The following is an 18,569-nucleotide window of genomic DNA, read 5'->3' as shown; positions in this document are numbered from 1 at the left end:
CATGATAGCGCCAATAGAATTCAAGCAGAGACCCTTATCTGAAACAAGGGTAACAACGTACGTCCTTGCGGTCATGGGAGAACTGGGCCCTGTTAAGATATTTTTGGCAGTGCAATGAATTGATCAAAATTAATGCACATTTGTGTTATTACATAGAGACCAACAGGAGAGATCAGATTTCCAGTGGTCAATCTGCACAGAGTCATCAAACGGACCTGGACTCCACATTCAGCGTAAGCTAAAAATATGTCAGCAAACAGACATTTAGTAAACAGTGAACATCTTTCTGTTTGTCTTGATTGTATGATAAACACCTGACATAATTTGGACTGACATATTTGTTTATGCTTGATACAGTATGTCTTCAATTTATGCCTTTAACGTATACACAGAGCCTCAAACAAAATTTTCCCACAAAGTCATTACCTTATCTTCTCTATTTCATTTATTTTTAATTGTTTGTTTCAATTGGTTGAGGGAAATGTCATATTTGTTTTGTAAGGAACGACCTGAAGAGGTAAAGCATACCAAGAGTGGACAGACAGGAAGTGATGGACACTGAACATCAGAAGTAGCCGAGCAGTGCCAGAGAGGGTGCTCTGAACATCACACTACATGTTATGAGAAACATGAATCAAATGGAGCTCACTGACACGCTGGAGAAAAGTAAGAGATACAATACTTTGTATTTTCACATAGAAGTAGCATGACTGGAGACAAATCAGTTGGAAGTGGTAAAACCAAACAGCCAAACAAATGTTCTATAAAAATTTATATTTTGTGTGTCATACAAATGAGTTTATTGACGAGGGCCAAGATAAACTAAAATCAAACCTGAAGAAGTTTTAAAGTGTATTTGAAGGGACTGCAGTATGAGGAAACCCAACACTTGTCAATATAAGATACACACAGAGGTCTACATCACAGACGGTGGAAATGGAGAGGTCCGTGATGAACATGAGATGAGACAGATTGAGACAGTATCCTGGAGACCAGCCATCCAATATACACCAATCACATGCAACAACTTCTTCAGACCTTTACCTGGAAAAGACAAACCTATCAGAACTGTACTGACAAAGGGTGTCACTGGTAAAAACAGTCTCTGTGCAGAAATTAATTCTGAATTGGAAAAGCCCAACAGGATATCAAATTTATATTCCCAATTCCTTTTCAAGAGCTGAATTTGATGACAGAGACAAAACACAGCCTTTCTGAACTTCTTTGATATTTCTTTCCTGAAATAAAAGAATCAGGAATATCTGATTCAAACAAATACAAGGTTTTGGTTGTCCTTGATGGTCTTGAGGAGTGCGACATCCTCTAGACTTCAAGAACATAAGGAGCTTGTACGATGTCACAAAGCCAACCTCAGTGGACATGCTGCTGACAAACCTCATCAAGGGGAACCTGCTTCCCTCTGCTCTCCTCTGGATAACCTCCCATCATGCAGCAGCCAATCAGATCCCTCCTGAGTGTGTTGGCCAGGTGACAGAGGTACGAGAGTTCAATGACCCACGGAAGGAGTACTACTTCAGGAAGAGAACCCTGATGAGAACCTAGCCAGAAGAATAATCTCACACATAAAGACGTGAAGGAGCCTCCACATCATGTGCCACATATCTGTCTTCTACGGGATTACTTCAATTATTCTAACAGGTACTGTTAGGTGAAGCGGAGAGTGGAGTGATCCCCAACACTCTTGCTCATATGTACATATATTTCCTGATATTTCAAACCAAACAGAGGAATCATAAGTATGTCGGAGACCATGACGAGGACCTTGTCTGGTGTAAAAAGAGCCTTGTGGCACTGGGAAAGCTGGCCTTCAAACAGCTGGAGAAAGGCAATGTGATTTTCTATGCGGGAGACCTGAGAGAGTGCAGCATTGATGTCAGAGATGCATCATTGTGCTCAGGAGTGTGTACACAGATCATCAGAGAGGATTATGGGCTGCACCATGGAAAGGTCTACTGCTTTGTGCATTTGAACATCCAGGAGTTTCTGTCTGCTTTATATGTGTTTCTCACCTTCAATGACAGCAATACGAATCCACTAGTCAGCTAGAGATGAGTTTCCAAATGTCCAACATTGTTGAAATGTCAACTATCAATCAACATACAGTATACAAGAATGCAGTGGATGAGTCCATACAGAGTATGTATGGACACCTGGACCTGCTCCTCTGTTTCCTTCTCGGCCTCTTACTAGAGTCCATTCAGACTATTATAGGCCTACGAACAAAAACTAAAAAGAGCTCTCAGACTAATGAAGATACAAGAGTACATCAAGCAGAGGATCAGGGAGAATCCCTCCCCAGAAAAATGCATTAACCTGTTGAATAACCATTCTCTGGAGGAGGAGGTCCAAAGCTACATGAAGTATCTTCGAAGCTGAACTCTCACCTGCACAGTGGTCAGCAATGGTCTTTGTATTGCTGACTTCAGAAGAGGTGCTGGTAGTCTTTGACCTGAAGAAATACTACAGATCTGAGAAGGGTCTTCTAAAGCTTTTGTCTGTAGTCAAAGCCTCCAGAACTGCACTGTGAGTATTTGAACAAACCAATTCACAGAACAATTCTGTCTACCAGTCAGATTATGTCTGACTTTAGATAGGCTATTACAATGCTATAGTTCTGTATCAAATGTACATTTTGTTTCAGTTCGAAGAATTCACACCCATCCCTAACATACCTCTGAGTGGTCTAATATTTCCATCTAGATTGAGTAACCCAGTAATATTATTTTCTTATTTAGTGTGAATTAATGCCACATCATAGAGAGGCTGTGAATTATTGGCTTTAGCAATCAGCTCAAACTCTTCACACCTGACAGAGTTTAACCTGATCTGCAGGATTCAATGATCTGCAGGATTCAGGGGTGAAGCTGCTCTCCGTTGTACTGGGGAATCCACACTGTAGGCTGGAGACACCTTTTCAGTTGTCTGTAGATTGTACATGGCCCAAATTGTATAATTCTTATTCATTTCTCTTGTCCAGATTGAATCAATGTCAATTCAAAGAGAAAGGCTGTGAGGTGTTGGCATCAGTTCTCAGGTCACATCTTTTATTTATCTAGGCGAGTCAGTTAAGAAAAAAATCTTATTTACAATGACAGCCTAGGAACAATGGGATAACTGCCTTGTTCAGGGGCAAAACAACAGGTTTTTTGCTTGTCAGCTGTGGGATTCCATCTAGCTAACTTTCGGTTACTGGCTCTAACCACTAGGCTACCTGCCACCACATCTGAGAGAGTTTGACCTGAGTTACAACAACCTACAGGATTCAGGAGTGAAACAGCTCTCTACTGGACGGAGAAATCCCTGGTGTAAATTGGAGACACTGAGGTCAGTGCTTTTAGTGTGTACGAGATAGACAATATTCTGTTGTATTTACTTATCCATCTTTTCTAGAAATGTGGATATAATAAAGAAAGGTTGATAGTTTGAGACCTCTGTCGTACCATCTACTTTATCGTTATGTATGAGTTTTTGTAAGATCTAGATTTGACAGATCACGTTTCTTTTGCAGGTTGCCAATATGCAGCATGGTACGTGTTCATGTTGATAATTTATTAACACTGAACACCAAAAACGAAATAACAAAAAAGAACATAGACTGCCCACCCCAACTCACGCCCTGACCAAACTAACACAATGACATAATAAAGGAACTAAGGTCAGAACGTGACAATAATACTCAGAGACACAATTACACTGGGTTTAACTAAAAAGTCCCTGTGCCCAAGAACACTAAGGTAACTTGCCTAAATGACTACCGACCCGTAGCACTCACATCTGTAGCCATGAAGTGCTTTGAAAGGCTGGTCATGGCTCACATCAACACCATTTTCCCACATACCCTAGACCCACCCCAATTTGCATACCGCCCCAACAGATCCACAGATGATGCTATCTCTATTGCACTCCACACTGCCCATTCCCACCTGGCCAAAAGGAACACCTATGTGAGAATGCTATTCATTGGCTACAGCTCAGCATTCAACACCATAGTGCCCTCAAAGCTCATCACTAAGCTCAGGACCCTGGGACTAAACACCTTCCTCTGCAACTGGATTTCAGCCACCCAAGTTATAAACTGTTCTCTCTGCTACTGCACGGCAAGCATTACCGGAGCGCCAAGTCTATATCCAAGAGGCTTCTAAGCAGCTTCTACCCCCAAGCCATAAGACTACTGAACATCTAATCACATGGCTAACCAGACTATTTGCATTGTCCCCTGCACACACTCTTCACTCTTTTACACTGCTGCTACTCTCTGTTATTATCTATGCATAAGTCGCTTAAATAACTCTACCTTCATGCATACTGTATATTACCTCAATTACCTCGACTAACCGGTGCCCCCGCACATCGACTCTGTACCGTTACCCCCTGTATATAGCCTCATCATCGTTATTTTACTGCTGCTCTTAATTATTTGTTACTTTTATTATTATTATATATATTTTTTATATTATATTACATGATATATTTTTAAGGTATTTTTCTTAACTGCATTGTTGGTTAAGGGCTTGTAAGTAAGCATTTCACTGTTGTATTCAGCGCATGTGACAAATAAAATGTGATTTGATAAAAATGAATTAAAACTATGTTTTTGGTTTACTTGGGTAGGGGTAAAAAGCCATAACATTGGTGTCCTCATTAGAACTACAGTAGACACAAGGCTACAGCAGAGGGAGATAAAGCCACATACAGTGTCTGTTATACCTCTGACCATTACTGTCAAGATGTCTCTGAAGATTCCATGTCAGTGAATAGGATCAGAGTGAATGACTACTCAAAGGTTCTGTGCTGAAATCTTAGAGCTTTTTAGCTTTTCAAAATTAGGACTTTGAGTTGAGTTGAAATGACAAAATGTCCTTCTTTTTGATTTGTTTTTCATTACAAAGACAACTAAACCTGCTGCAATGAGCCCAAGTGAAGCTTCAAGCTATCAACTGACAGGGGCCAATTACCTAAAGGGAGACACCTTACTCATCAAAGATGCAGTCAATTCTCACTTGGCACATCAGGTCAGTGTTTTTATAACGATAAATAAGACCTAAATGTGGGTCAGAAGAGGAGAGTTTAAAGAGTGAAGAGGCATCACTGAATAATAGAGGGGGGGGGGGGGGGGTTTACCTTTATTTAGGCAAGTCAGTCAAGAACAAATTCTTATTCACAATGACAGCAGGTTAACTGCCTTGTTCAGGGGTAGAACTACAGATTTTTACCTTGTCAGCTCAGGGATTTGATCCAGCTGCCTTTCGGCTACTGGCCCAACACTAACCACTAGGCTACCTGCCGCCCCTATTTATGTTATACACAGTATTAAATGAAGTGTAACACCCCTTTCACACGATAAACATGTCATTTTCTGGAGAGAACCCTGATGTGTACGATGCTGACGGGTACAGAAGTGTCTGGCAGCCGACCCTTTCACTTCTCAACATTCAATACACTTACACTTTGTAGCTCAGTTGGTAGAGCATGCTGCTGCTTCTAACACCAGGGTACTGGGTTCAATTCCCATGACCACCCATATGTAAATTGAATTCATGCATGACTATCACTTTGGGTAAGTGTCTGCTAAATGGCATATATGATTAGGACTTGACCGGTTTAGCCAATTCTCTCTAGGATTGCCCTCTGATCCTACCCTGTGACTGTAAGGAGTTCAATTCTGTCAGGGCTGTGAAATAGTTTATAGTTCTCTGGGAGGGACACATGGGGATATGAGGCAGAGATGGGTGATGGTATTTGGGGATATTATCTACATTGGGTTATGTGAGTGAGGGGTAACTTTAATATGGACGCAGAGTTCATTTGTATGAAGTAAGCCTGCCCTCTGCTATGACAGGACAAGGATAATTATAGATATGGCAAGAGTTTAATTATAGACAACAGCTGGTGGCATCATTTTAGGAGTTAGAGAGTCCCCTTTTCCCTCCCTAGTTCCCACTGGAGGTGCCTAGCCCCCTCCCTGTCAGGAAGGATCGCATTGCACAGATTGCTAAGTGATGGAGGGCTACTCATCCAGCCCGACCTTTTGGTATTTAGAAAAATATGTGCTCATTGTTGTAAATGGGAATTTGTTCTCAATCAACGTACCTGTTGAAATGAAAGTAAAACCATTCAACACACGCCCTTTGTTTTCTTCCAACGAAGTTGCGCCTGGGTCGCTCCGTGTGTCACGCTGAACAACCTGCTTGCAACTCAATTGTAACTTATCACATGAAATATAATTTTTATTTTTTTATGTGGCAAGAGAAAAAGTCAATCTACAGCAGGGATCCACAACTCGCAAGGGCTTCTGATTCTACTGATAATGTATAATGGTTTCCATGCACCTTTTAGAATTTAATGGACCAATCAGTAACTGATTAGTTTACTTTATTTCCTACTGAGGATACTGAGTACTGACATACTGAATTGAGTCAAATTCTTTGTCCAATAATAATCTTCCTATGATTAACAGAGATTACATTACCCATTCTATACTGAGATACCCAATCATGGAAGTTCCCTTGGACTAGCCTAAATGGGTAGAAGACAAGCTTGGGTAGAAGACAAGCTTAGCATTCATATCATAAAAGGCACAACACTACACAAGGGAATACACAATTATTGAACTCTTAGGCCTGTAATCCTGTTGGACCCATGTGTTAAGTATGTATGCAGTATCACAAGGTCACAAGTGTGATGTCACTCCCATAGTATGCAGGAGGCTTGGGCTGTTCCAAACTCCATACTAGCATATACTTCATGGAACGCATGCCCAACCTCTGTTCCGAGGGGTCTGCCAGGGGACCACAATTCCTGACATTTAATCCTAGTAAAAATTCCCTGTCTTAGGTCAGTTAGGATCACCACTTTATTTTAAGAATGTGAAATGTCAGAATAATAGTAGAGAGAATGATTTATTTCAGCTTTTATTTCTTTCATCACATTCCCAGTGGGTCAGAAGTTTACATACACTCAATTAGTATTTGGTAGCATTGACTTTACATTGTTTAACTTGGGTCAAACGTTTCAGGTAGCCTTCCACAAGCTTCCCACAAGAAGTTGGGTGAATTTTGGCCCATTCCTCCTGACAGAGCTGGTGTAACTGAGTCAGATTTGTAGGCCTCTGTAATGACTTCGGCTAAGGTCGGCTCCTCTCCTTGTTCGGGCGGCGTTCGGCGGTCGACGTCACCGGCTTTCTAGTCATCACCGATCCATGTTTCCTTTTCCCTTTTGTTTTGTCTTGATTAAGCACACCTGATTTCTATTCCCTTATTATGTTCCTTATTTAACCTCTCGTCTACCTTTCTGTTTTGTCCGTGATTGTGTTGTGTTACCGTGTGTGTTGGAGGGTTTTCTCTATACGTGATGTTTCCTTGTTGGAGATATTCCGTTTTTTTTTAAATTAATATTTTGAGTAAAGACTTTTGTGTTTTTTCCTCAAACCTGTGTCCTGCGCCTGACTCAGACAACGAACCCAGCACATTGTTACAGCCTCCTTGCACGCACATGCTTTTTCAGTTCTGCCCACAAATTTTCTTTAGGATTGAGGTCAGGGCTTTGTGATGGCCACTCCAATACCTGGACTTTGTTGTCCTTATTTTGCCACAACTTTGGAAGTATGTTTGGGGTCATTGTCCGTTTGGAAGACTCATTTTTGACCAAGCGTTAACTTCCTGACTGATGTCTTGAGATGTTGCTTCATTATATCCACACAATTTTCTTCCTTATGATGCCATCCCTCCTGCTGCAAAGCACCCCCACAGCATGATGCTGCCACCCCCGTGATTCATGTTTGGGATGATGTTCATCAGCTTGCAAGCCTCCTCCTTTTTCCTCCAAACATAACAATGGTCATTATGGCCAAACAGTTCTATTTTTGTTTCATTAGATCAGAGGACATTTGTCCAAACAGTACGATCTTTGTTCCCATGTGCAGTTGCAAACCGTAGTCTGGCTTTTTTATGGCGGTTTTGGAGCAGTGGCTACTTTCTTGCTGAATGGACTTTCAAGTTATGTTGATTATAGGACTCGTTTTACTGTGGATATAGATACTTTTTACCTGTTTCCTCCAGCATCTTCACAAGGTCCTTTGCTGTTGTTCTGGGATTGTTTTGCACTTTTCGCACCAAAGTACGTTCAACTCTAGGAGACAGAACACATCTCCTTCCTGAGCGGTATGACGGCTGCGTGGTCCCATGGTGTTTATACTTGCGTACTATTGTTTGTACAGATGAATGTGGTACCTTCAGGTGTTTGGAAATTGCTCCCAAGGATGAACCAGACTTGTGGAGGTCTACAATTTTTTTCTGAGGTCTTGGCTGATTTCTTTAAATTTTCCCATGATGTCAAGCAAAGAGGCACTGAGTTTGAAGGTAGGCCTTGAAATACATCCACAGGTGCACCTCCAATTGACTCAAATGATGTCAATTAGCCTATCAGAAGCTTCTAAAGTCATGACATCATTTTCTGGAATTTTCCAAGCTGTTTAAAGGCACAGTCAACTTGGTGTATGTAAACTTCTGACCCACTGGAATTATGATACAGTGAATTATAAGTGAAATCATCTGTTTGTAAACAATTGTTGGAAAAATTACTTGTGTCATGCACAAAGTAGGTGATTTAACCGACTTGCCAAAACTGTAGTTTGTCAACAAGAAATTTGTGGAGAGGTTGAAAAATGAGTTTTAATGACTCCAACCTAAGTGTATGTAAACTTACAACTTCAACTGTAGCTAGTTGTCCAATGGTGCAATGAAAAAAAAAAAAAACTTGCTTATAGAAGATGAGTGTAGAATGGATAGGGGGGGGGGTTTCCATTATCCCAGCCACACATCTTCCAAAAATGTAGAGGAGTCACTTAACGCTCAGTATTTTTAGCCAGGGCGAACGCATGTCAAGTCTGGCCCCCATGTCTCTCTCTTTGTCTCTCTCTCTGAGCCCTGACTGGCGGCATCTGCCCTCTCATATCCCCCTGAGCTGCCCACACCCTAGAGAGGTGGAGCCTCCATGTCCTTTTGCATTTGACCTGGGTGAGGGACCAGTAGCACGGTGTGTCTCTTTGGCCGAGGTGTCTGCTGCCCTCCATGGCCCAATGATCCAGCAACCAAACCCTTCCTAACACCTGCTGGTCTGACAAGTATCAGGTCGAAGCTATCTAGAGGCCTGGTTACCCTTTCTGCGGTTTCTACTGACCACTAAGAAAAACAAAGATTTCTATCCTCAACCCTTTCCCTTTGGATCCGAGACGAGGCGGTTGACGACACCAACCATGGCTAATAAACTGGGTCTGGCTGTGGGGGACGACACGACGTCCATCATGGCACTATTGGAGCGTGTGGCGGGCATCATTGACAACGTGCAGACGTGTCAGACACGTATGGAGGAGAGGCAGCTAGAATTGGAGAACAGCGTCAAGACCATCCAGGAGGACGTGGTGAAGCTGACGGTAAACCACGCCGCCACCAGCAGCACAGTGGACAAGCTGCTGGAGAAGACGCGGAAGGTCAGCTGCCACATCAAGGACGTTCGGGTACGGGTGGAGAATCAGAACATCCGCGTCAAGAAGGTGGAAATAACCCAGGAGGAACTGTTGGCCAAGAACAAGTTCCGGGTTGTTATCTACCAGGTAAGCCCATTCAGCCAATGTCATTGCTGTCAGAAGCAAGGGGTACTCACCATTGTCATCTTCATCCTCTAACTGGTTATTTAAGGATCATACTCTCAAGAGCTGTAGAAGGATGTGGTAAATTGTTCAAACTCAGACTTTAGTTGAGATTTTGCTTGCAGAAACAACATGGAGCCTGAAAGAATCTGTTAAAATTGAACGTGTTAAAAGTGAAATCAACGCATGGACTCTTTCAGATGGTTGAATGGTGCAGGCTTAATTTGACTTTGGCCTTCAAAGCCAACAGCTGCAGGCCTGCCGTTGACCTGATTATTTCAGGGCCTGAGTTGCCTTGACAGGACGTAAGATATAGTGCAGTCTATTAAAAGGTTAGATGCTGCACTCAAGAATACGAATCTATGTGGCAGATTGCCAGTGACGATACGATTTGGATTAAGCAGCCACGGATGGGGCGGAGCGGATCTTGGCTGCCATTTTATTTCAGACTAGGAAAGAAAGGGGGAGGTCAAATAACAAAGAACAACATGCTTTGTCTATAAACAAACTGGATTCACTGGCAGCCGCATAATCAATGAACGATATGCAGTTTGGCATGCAAGTGTGTGTGTGACATACAGTACTAATGTTGAATAAGAAACTATTGCTTTGAAGGCATGCAATGAGTTGATTTAATTCATACTGTAATTAAAGATGACTCTAAAACCAGATCAATTTTCAAACATTTTAACACCAGTTTTTACTCAAATGCATTACAGAAAATGTTTTATTTTATATTAATATTACCACTGGTGTTTATAATTTTTTTATTGTGAAATTACTACAAAAAGTAATTTCTAGAAGTCATTTCAAATATTTTTTGTAACGGTACGTACTTATGCTGTTTCCCTACAGTCTTGAAGTAAATACCAGGTAATAAGGGGGCTGTAAAGTAAAGTGATAGCAACTTAATTCTACTAATTGCTCAGTTTGCCTGGTCCAGAATGGGTCATATGGTTAAGACCGTTCCATTCTATTTTTACTCTAAAGGGGGAAGTGAAAATGAAACATGATAGGGAGGTTTAGGAATCAAACAAGGAGTGGGGACATCTGTGGCATGGTTACAGTAATGTTGGTTGATTCTCTTGGTATACTGGGATTGACTAATTCACCACACTGTCTGCCATTCTGGGATTGTGCCATTTAGTGACCACTAGGTGCTCTTTTTATGTCATCGTTTAAATGAAAATTGGTAAATGTAAATTAGAATTTAAATTTAGCAATTTTTTGGGATAAGCTGCACAGACCCAACATGTACATGGTTAGTGATGATTCACTTATATTTAGATTGGTATAAGGGGATCGAAAGAAAAATATAATGGATGGAACTAATCTTCCTAGATTTCCCTTGTAGCCTAAACCTGCAGTGGCACAGATTTATCAAATCAAATCTTATTTGTCACCTGCGCCAAATACAACATGTGTAGACTTTACTGTAAAGCGCTTACTCACGAGCCCTTTCCCAACAATGCAAAGCCGAAAAGTATGAACATGTGTAAAAAATAAATAAAAAATAAATGTTTTTTAAAGATGAAGGATATACAGTGGTAACATAAAATAACAACAACAAGTGTACCGGTACCGAGTCAAAATGTCAATATAATTGACAATGTTTGGTCTCAGCAAAAGAGATGGCTCTAATGTTGACAAAACATTAAAGTATCTCCCAATTTTTTTAGAGAAATAAACTGTAAAACAAGTTACTCTTGACAGAAATCAGCTCATCGTACTGTAAAGCAGTTGGGCAAGAGAACATTGAAATGGCAAAAAAAAAAAGACTTATTTGGAATTTAAGTCAGAATATACCACGAATAGAACAGTCTAGCTCTCTCTCTAATAATGAAGAGCACCTCCAGTCTTTGTAAAGGGGTCTGCTGTTATTTGCTGGGTCTAAATGACAGCTGACAACATTATTCAAAGTTATTATACAAGGTTATTCTGAGAGCCTGCTGTGCACAGGGTCCTCTTTCTGTTTTTACGCTGAGAGCCTTTTCCTGTCAAGGCCCTGACCTCCTAATAAAGTATTAGGAATGAGGCTGTGATTTTTAATAAACCTCTCTTAGAATTATATGAACGCAAGGGAATAAGTAAGTAAGACATATTATTAAGTAAGACTAATTAGTAAGTAAGACAATTTAGTAATTAAGTAAGACAAATTAGTAATTAAGTAAGACAAATTAGTATGTAAGACAAATTAGTAAGTAAGATTAATGAGTAAGTAAGTAAGTAGGTAAGACAAATTAGTAAGTAAGTAGGTAAAACAAATGAGTAAATAAGACAAGTTAGTAAGTAAGCAGTTTAGTAAGTAAGACACATTAGTAATTAAATAAGTATGGCCAATTAGTAAGCAAGTAGGTAAGTCAGTCAGTCAGTATGTAAATAGGTAAGTAAATATATAACTGTGTACAAAATGACATAGTTTATACAGAAAATGAGGGAGGACATTCTCAGAATGATGTCCTCGTGATAGGGCTAAGTTATATATTGAAATTTTATTGAATAGACTTCAAAAGTCATAATTTCTTTGGCATCGTTTGGCAGAGTTTTATTGGGCTTGGCCTATCATAAAGGTTGTTATAATCCTTATGATTAATCCTTTAATCCATGTTAATCCTGTAGTTTTATAAAGTCAAAGGTTTGAACCTTTAGTGTAAGTGTTTAGATCAGGTGTTCTATAATACGTAAGAGGCATATTAATGATACAGTACATTAATAGTAGTAATATTTCATGTACCAAATGGCACATGTCTCGTTAGAGTATATTGGAACAGCACTGCAACTCTGAATTCAGCATTGGAAGCAAACCTCCTCACCCATAAATGGAACTTGAATACGTGTAAGGCTTTGGCACGATAAGTTTTCAGACCACTTGACTTTTTCCACATTTTGTTATGTTACAGCCTTATTCTAAAATTGATTAAATTACTTTTTTTTCCCTCTTCAATCTACACACTATACCCCATAATGACAAAGTGAAAACAAGTTTATATAAATTTTTGCTAATTATTATTTTTTTTAATTAGTAAGTTAATGCTTAGAGTTGACCGCCCGGCCAAACTGAGCAATCGGGGGAGAAGGGCCTTGGTCAGGGAGGTGACTAAGAACCCAATGGTGACTCTGATAGAGTTTCCTGAGCTCCTCTGTGGAGATGGGAGAACCTTCCAGAAGGACAACCATCTCTGCAGCACTCCACCAATCAGGCCTTCATGGTAGTGGCCAGACGGAAGCCACTCCTCAGTAAAAGGCACATGACAGCCCGCTTGGAGTTTGCCAAAAGGCACCTAAAGGACTCTCAGACCATGAGAAACAAGATTCTCTGGTCTGATGAAACTTTTTGATCGGAATGCCAAGCGTCACATCTGGAGGAAACCTAGCACCATCCCTACTGTGAAGAATGGTGGTGGCAGCATCATGCTGTGGGGATGTTTTTCAGTACCAGGGACTGGGAGGCTAGGATCGAGGGAAAGATGCACAGATCAAAGTACAGAGAGATCCTTGATGAAAACCTGCTCCATAGCGCTCAGTATCTCAGACTGGGGCGAAGGTTCACCTTCCAACAGGACAACGACCCTGAAAATAGCAGTGCAGCAACGCTCCCCCAACCAACCTGACAGAGCTTGAGAGGATCTGCAGAGAAGAAAGGGAGAAACTCCCCAAATACAGATGTGCCAAGCTTGTAGCATCATACCCAAGAAGACTTGAGGCTGTAATCGCTGCCAAAGGTGCTTCAACAAAGTACTGAGTAAAGGGTCTGAATCCTTGTGTAAATGGGATATTTCCGTTTTAAATTTTTAATAGACTTGCAAACATTTCTAAAAACCTGTTTTTGCTTTGTCATTATGGGGTAGATTGATGAGGGGAAAAACTACTTAATCCAGTTTAGAATTGAGGCGGTAATGTAACAAAATGTAGAAAAAGTGAAGGGTTCTGAATACTTTCCGAATGCACTGTATGTAACTGCAATTCAAACACATGAAACAGTTGATGTATAATGTTAAGATATGATGTTAAGACATGGTTTTTCTCTTGTGAACATTTCTTGAAAGGATGAATGAGCTGGAGGCCCATGGAAAACGTACTGAAGCATCTCCAATTCCCAAATAACTTCAAGCAGGAGAGGGAAACGAGAGACCCAAGTGAACCAGTACACATCTGATATATGCCAAAGACTATCAAACCAGTTCTCATTAAAAGCGTTATTTAATGAACACATATCTAAATGAATGGTGCTGAACTCTCAGGTGACACAATGTTGTATCAAAACCTTAGTCTTTCTACCCAACTTTTGACATGTTGTGCCTTTATGGCATATTCTATAAAGTGCATACATTTCGAATTATGTAATAAATTATTATTTTTGAAATATCATTAAAGTCTTGTGTTTTCATAGAATATTAGAGGCTAATAACTTAATTCTGAGATGCACGTAGAACATAGTTAATTTACATTTTAGAACGGAGGGTGTTTCTTTGTAATACTGAAATCATACTGTTATTAAGTGATTGTAGGTGGGGAAAAAACAGCCAATTAGGGTCAATCTGTGAAATTTTGTTGACCTGTCTTATTAACCCTATTAGTCCCGAGGCCCCAAATCTCCTTTTCATTGACTTTCATTTATCTGCATGTCCAGCCTTTATATTTAGCCTCACAGTTGTGTTTAACCATTTTCTTTTCAGGACAACCAGGGCTACAAGTACAACTCAAAACAATTTGACATAAACAGTTGCATTCATAAGTTTTATTGACCAATGTCAATAAGAAAAGGTCAGCCAAAGCAAAAACATGATCATTTTGTATTTATTTATATGAATGCTGTAAGTACAGACATTTTTTGCTAACTGGGAAATTAATATCCAACTAGTCAGAGGCAACTGTGCAGAGTTTGGTGTTTAAGACAGCAACTAATGTGAGCTTATTACAGTATTATATACGCCATGTCCTTGGATTTCCTATGATCTTCTATGTAGAAGAACCCCTCACCTTCTAATGACCTTGTGTAGCTTGTGAGCATCACAGAGCAGAACATGTTACATGTGCATGTTTGTGTGTTTGTGAGAGACTTTCAATGATAGCTTTAAATAGTTTGTAGCTCAAGTCATTCAAAAGTCTGTAGCTCAAACACCACGTTTAAAAGTGCTTAGAATTCCAATTTGCGCCGTCATCACAGTGGGACTCATTGGGTTAACAGATATACAGATATACAGATATACAAATAATGGTTTGAACCAAATCCACTGATTAACTGAAACGCACAGTGTGTGCTGGATACAGTGTTGGGTTGCAGATACCAGTTTAGCTGCCATCTATGGTAATTCATACAATTATTTATGGTTCTTGGCAATGTCTTCATGAGTGGCTGCTCTCATTTCAAACATTGACTTTAATGAGTGAAGTACTGTCTGAAACATGAACCCATAAATAACTGAGTTATGGGACACGCAGCATTAAGCGAGAGCAGTTGGTCTATGCTTCTCAGGATCGTCAAGATGTCAGATTCTTCATTCAACAACTAAGGCAAAAACGTCAATATTATGGTGGTCATTCTCCTCCCAACATCAAGACTTTTAATTTCGGTCTTTATTTTCTACGGATTAAACCTCAATACTATTGCAATCCTTCTGTCAGAGCTCCGATATCATTAAACCTGAAACAAAGTGCTACCACTTGATATTACAGATGTATACTAGCAGGCAGACAAAAAAAAGAAATGTTTTACTGTCACATACACTGGAGAGGTGCAGTGAAATGTGTGGTTTTACAGGATACAGATGTATACTAGCAAGCAGACACACAAGCACTTTTGTGTATCCCTTTGGTTGTTTTGAGGTGGTTCTGAGACACTCAACCTGGTTTCTGATCTCATTATAGGGTGACAGTGAGGTGCCAGCTGTGGCAGCCGGAAAGGAACCCAAAGGACCCAGTCAACCCAAGGCACCCAAACCGTCGGCGGCCGAAGTGGAGCCAGACCACTTTGAGCTCCCCCCTGAGTCTGATGAGGAGTACATGGTGGTGGAGGAAGCCTCGTCCACGGCCGCCACGATTAAGAAATCAGGCCTGAGCCGCATCGAGAGCTTCAAATCTACCTTCTCCCGCGCGAACATGACCAAGACGAAAGAGAACATGAACAGCAAGGTTGGCCAGATGGGTGAGCGCATCGTATCAACTGAGCGCCGGGAGAAGATCCGCCAGTCCGGCGAGAGGCTCAAGCAGTCCGGCTCGCGGCTCAAGGAATCTATTGCCAGCCATGTGCCAGCCAAACTGAAGAAGGAGAGGACTGTGGCGGAGGGCCAGGAGGGGGCCGAGGGGGTCACTGAGGGTGCCGCACCCATCCCACCACCCAAGGGACGCAGATCTGCAAGCCCTGACCTCGCCTACACGGAGGTGACCAAGGAGGCGGAGGATGGAGAGGATGAGGTACCGATAAATGATATCAAGCAGCTCTCCTAAAACATCGGTCAAGGAAACTGAAAAACAACAACATACATATTATTTTTCCTTTTTTATTTTATTTTTAGGATTGGCCTGTGACCCATAGTCCCAGTAGTCCTGGTCCCAGAAACAGGCCAGTTAGGGTGTCAACACGATGAGTTTATATAATCCACACACTCCTGTAACATTTGGAAGTCATCTTTGTTTTGGGAATTCAAGGATTTATATATATTTTTTTTTTCTTCATTTTTTCCTGTTTACATTAGACAAGGACTTTCAAGTAAGTGTGCAAAACAAATAACCGGAAAAGAATTACAGCAAGTTTGTGGGATTGGACATTTTCTACAGACTTTCAACATCTTCATAATCAACATACTTACAACATAACGGACATTCAATTGTCGTTAATTTGCATGTTGAAAGGCTGAATATGGGATGTTAAGGCTAAACTAGTGAAATGATGGAAGTTGAAATTGAGTTTTGGTATGAATGGTTTAATTAAGGTTAATGTTACATATGCAAAACAATAACTTGACAGAGAAATGTCTTGTGTGAAGGTATGTGAAGAGTGATGAGCTTTAGGACTGAATGATGTCAATTCATGCCCGCCGAACCAGAATTCAGTGAATAGATAACATTTCTTGTGCAGTTTTTGCAGAGAAAAACTAAAATCAGCTGTTGTCTGATGAGTAATGCATATATAAACATATATAACGAGTATATATAATTTCATAGAAAAATTGGTTAATTTCTAAATTGGTCCTTTGTAGCTCAGTTGGTAGAGTATGGCGCTTCTAACACCAGGGTAGTGGGTTCGATTCCCGGAACCAGACATACGTACAGTGTATGCACGGATGACTAAGATAAAAGCTTCTGCTAAATGGCATATATTATTATATGAAACGGTGGGTGAGGAAACTACTGTGCATTATGTCAAATATCTATGGATATGACATTTTTTTTAATTTAAAAAAAATTGCTATACAAATGGCCAGTAGGAACAGACATTGTAAGTACATCATTTAACTCCCTATGGACATAAGCAGATTCCTGAATATTTGCATCTTCTGCTCATTTAGTATTGTTAAATATATGAAGCCATTTCTAGATATTTTTTTCTGTTATAGTGTGAGTGATTTGGCATGACTATAGATATTATTTCATGAAGTTGAGAGGAATTCTCTTGAGTTTATGCCACTTTACATATATAGGATGGATTTTAAGCCTCTATGCTGTTAAGGAGAGGTAACACATTGTGCATGTCATTATCTTATTCAATTGTCCAATACTCTTGTTAACTGTAGATTTTGTTTCTATTCAATGAACACAGTTGAAAAAGGTCTAAACTCAGTGCAGTACTACACTAACTGTTGCTATGGTAATCATTTGCTACACGTCCAACATATGTTAAGATAGTAGACAAGATAGTAGTAGAAAGCTTTTGTTTTTTCCCATAAAATGTGTCGTAACAGCTTATGACAACTACACTCGTATTACAACACGCACAACCCAGTCAAGAGGTATAGAACTGTGAAAAAAAATTACTGGCGTCCTTGTTTGCTATGCTCTGATTTATTACATAATTATTAACATTTTATAAAAGGGTTATTACTATGATGCTACACGATGCTATTCAAATGCTTTTTGACAGGGTGAAGTGTTAGAGGGGTTGATTTTAGTGGATAAATTGGAATAGGGGAAACATGTCATAACAACTATCTTTTCTACAGCACTTCAACAAATAAAATACCAGGATATGATGAGTTATTCAAAAACAAGAATTTCTATATGACTTGTGCATTGTTTACATCTACTGTTATTCTTTGAAAATATGTTTAATAAAAATTCCAAATATAGTAATTTGGCTGCACAAAATACTAGCGTTATTGATTAATCAAATAATTTGCACTACGTAGACAAATAGTAATTCTGAGAAATCACTTGGAATTAGTTAAACACACACATTGTCGTCATTGTCATATTCAGAATGTGGTTGAGACACACAGTCACTCATTCACACTCACACACGCACCCCTACCTATCCACTGCCTCCGCCCACACAAACATGTTTTGCAAAACTAAAATGGCTACCACTTGAAATGAAATTTCCACTCATTTGCAGTCACAGAGCAGAGCCACTCCCCTCAGAGTCCAGTGGTCAGGGGACTGGAAGGTGCGCAGCAGCAGGGAGAAGATGAAGGTGAGGTCTGTGCGTCTGGGTTTCTTATAGACGGGACAGGGGTACAGGCTTATCCCTTGCTGACGCTTGGCATCGGAAGCCAACGTGCTGATAGCATAGACGTGGACCACAGGGAGGACTGTGAAAAGGACCTGGAAGTGAAAGACGGGGGTGAGACTCAAAAGGGTGGTTTCTAACAACTTCAGACTCAAAGGAAATTCATTACAGACCTGGGTCAAATACATTATGTCAAATACAATTAATCAAGGTGCAATTGAATTGAGAGTTTTCACT

General features: G+C 40.3%; 2 protein-coding genes across 2 annotated transcripts in view; one reads left to right on the top strand and one right to left on the bottom strand.

The window, feature by feature from the left end:
* The first annotated feature begins 7,933 nt into the window (after positions 1 to 7,933).
* On the top strand, positions 7,934 to 17,971 carry LOC110489725 (caveolae-associated protein 4a). Its single transcript, XM_021562516.3, has 2 exons — positions 7,934 to 9,631; positions 15,536 to 17,971. The coding sequence occupies exons 1-2, from the start codon at positions 9,275 to 9,277 to the stop codon at positions 16,112 to 16,114; spliced, it is 936 nt and encodes a 311-aa protein (XP_021418191.2). The 5' UTR covers positions 7,934 to 9,274; the 3' UTR covers positions 16,115 to 17,971.
* dnah5l (dynein, axonemal, heavy chain 5 like) overlaps positions 17,653 to 18,569 on the bottom strand; it is a 68,315-nt gene continuing 67,398 nt past the window's right edge. Inside the window, exon 77 of the mRNA XM_036943917.2 lies at positions 17,653 to 18,427. Coding sequence (XP_036799812.2) covers positions 18,209 to 18,427 — 219 coding nt within the window. The 3' untranslated portion in view covers positions 17,653 to 18,208. The remainder of the gene's footprint in view (positions 18,428 to 18,569) is intronic.

Source organism: Oncorhynchus mykiss, chromosome 15 (assembly GCF_057628025.1).
Source record: "Oncorhynchus mykiss isolate SJ-2025 chromosome 15, ASM5762802v1, whole genome shotgun sequence".
NCBI classification, from domain to species: domain Eukaryota; kingdom Metazoa; phylum Chordata; class Actinopteri; order Salmoniformes; family Salmonidae; genus Oncorhynchus; species Oncorhynchus mykiss.
Note: the sequence above shows the minus strand (reverse complement) of the source record. Positions and strands in the feature narration are given on the sequence as shown.

Excerpts from the sequence above, each read along its gene's own strand:
- LOC110489725 (XM_021562516.3), top strand. The coding sequence starts at position 9,275 with ATGGCTAATAAACTGGGTCTGGCTGTGGGGGACGACACGACGTCCATC. Across the intron at positions 9,632-15,535 it reads TCCGGGTTGTTATCTACCAG|GGTGACAGTGAGGTGCCAGC; the intron begins GTAAGCCCATTC and ends ATCTCATTATAG.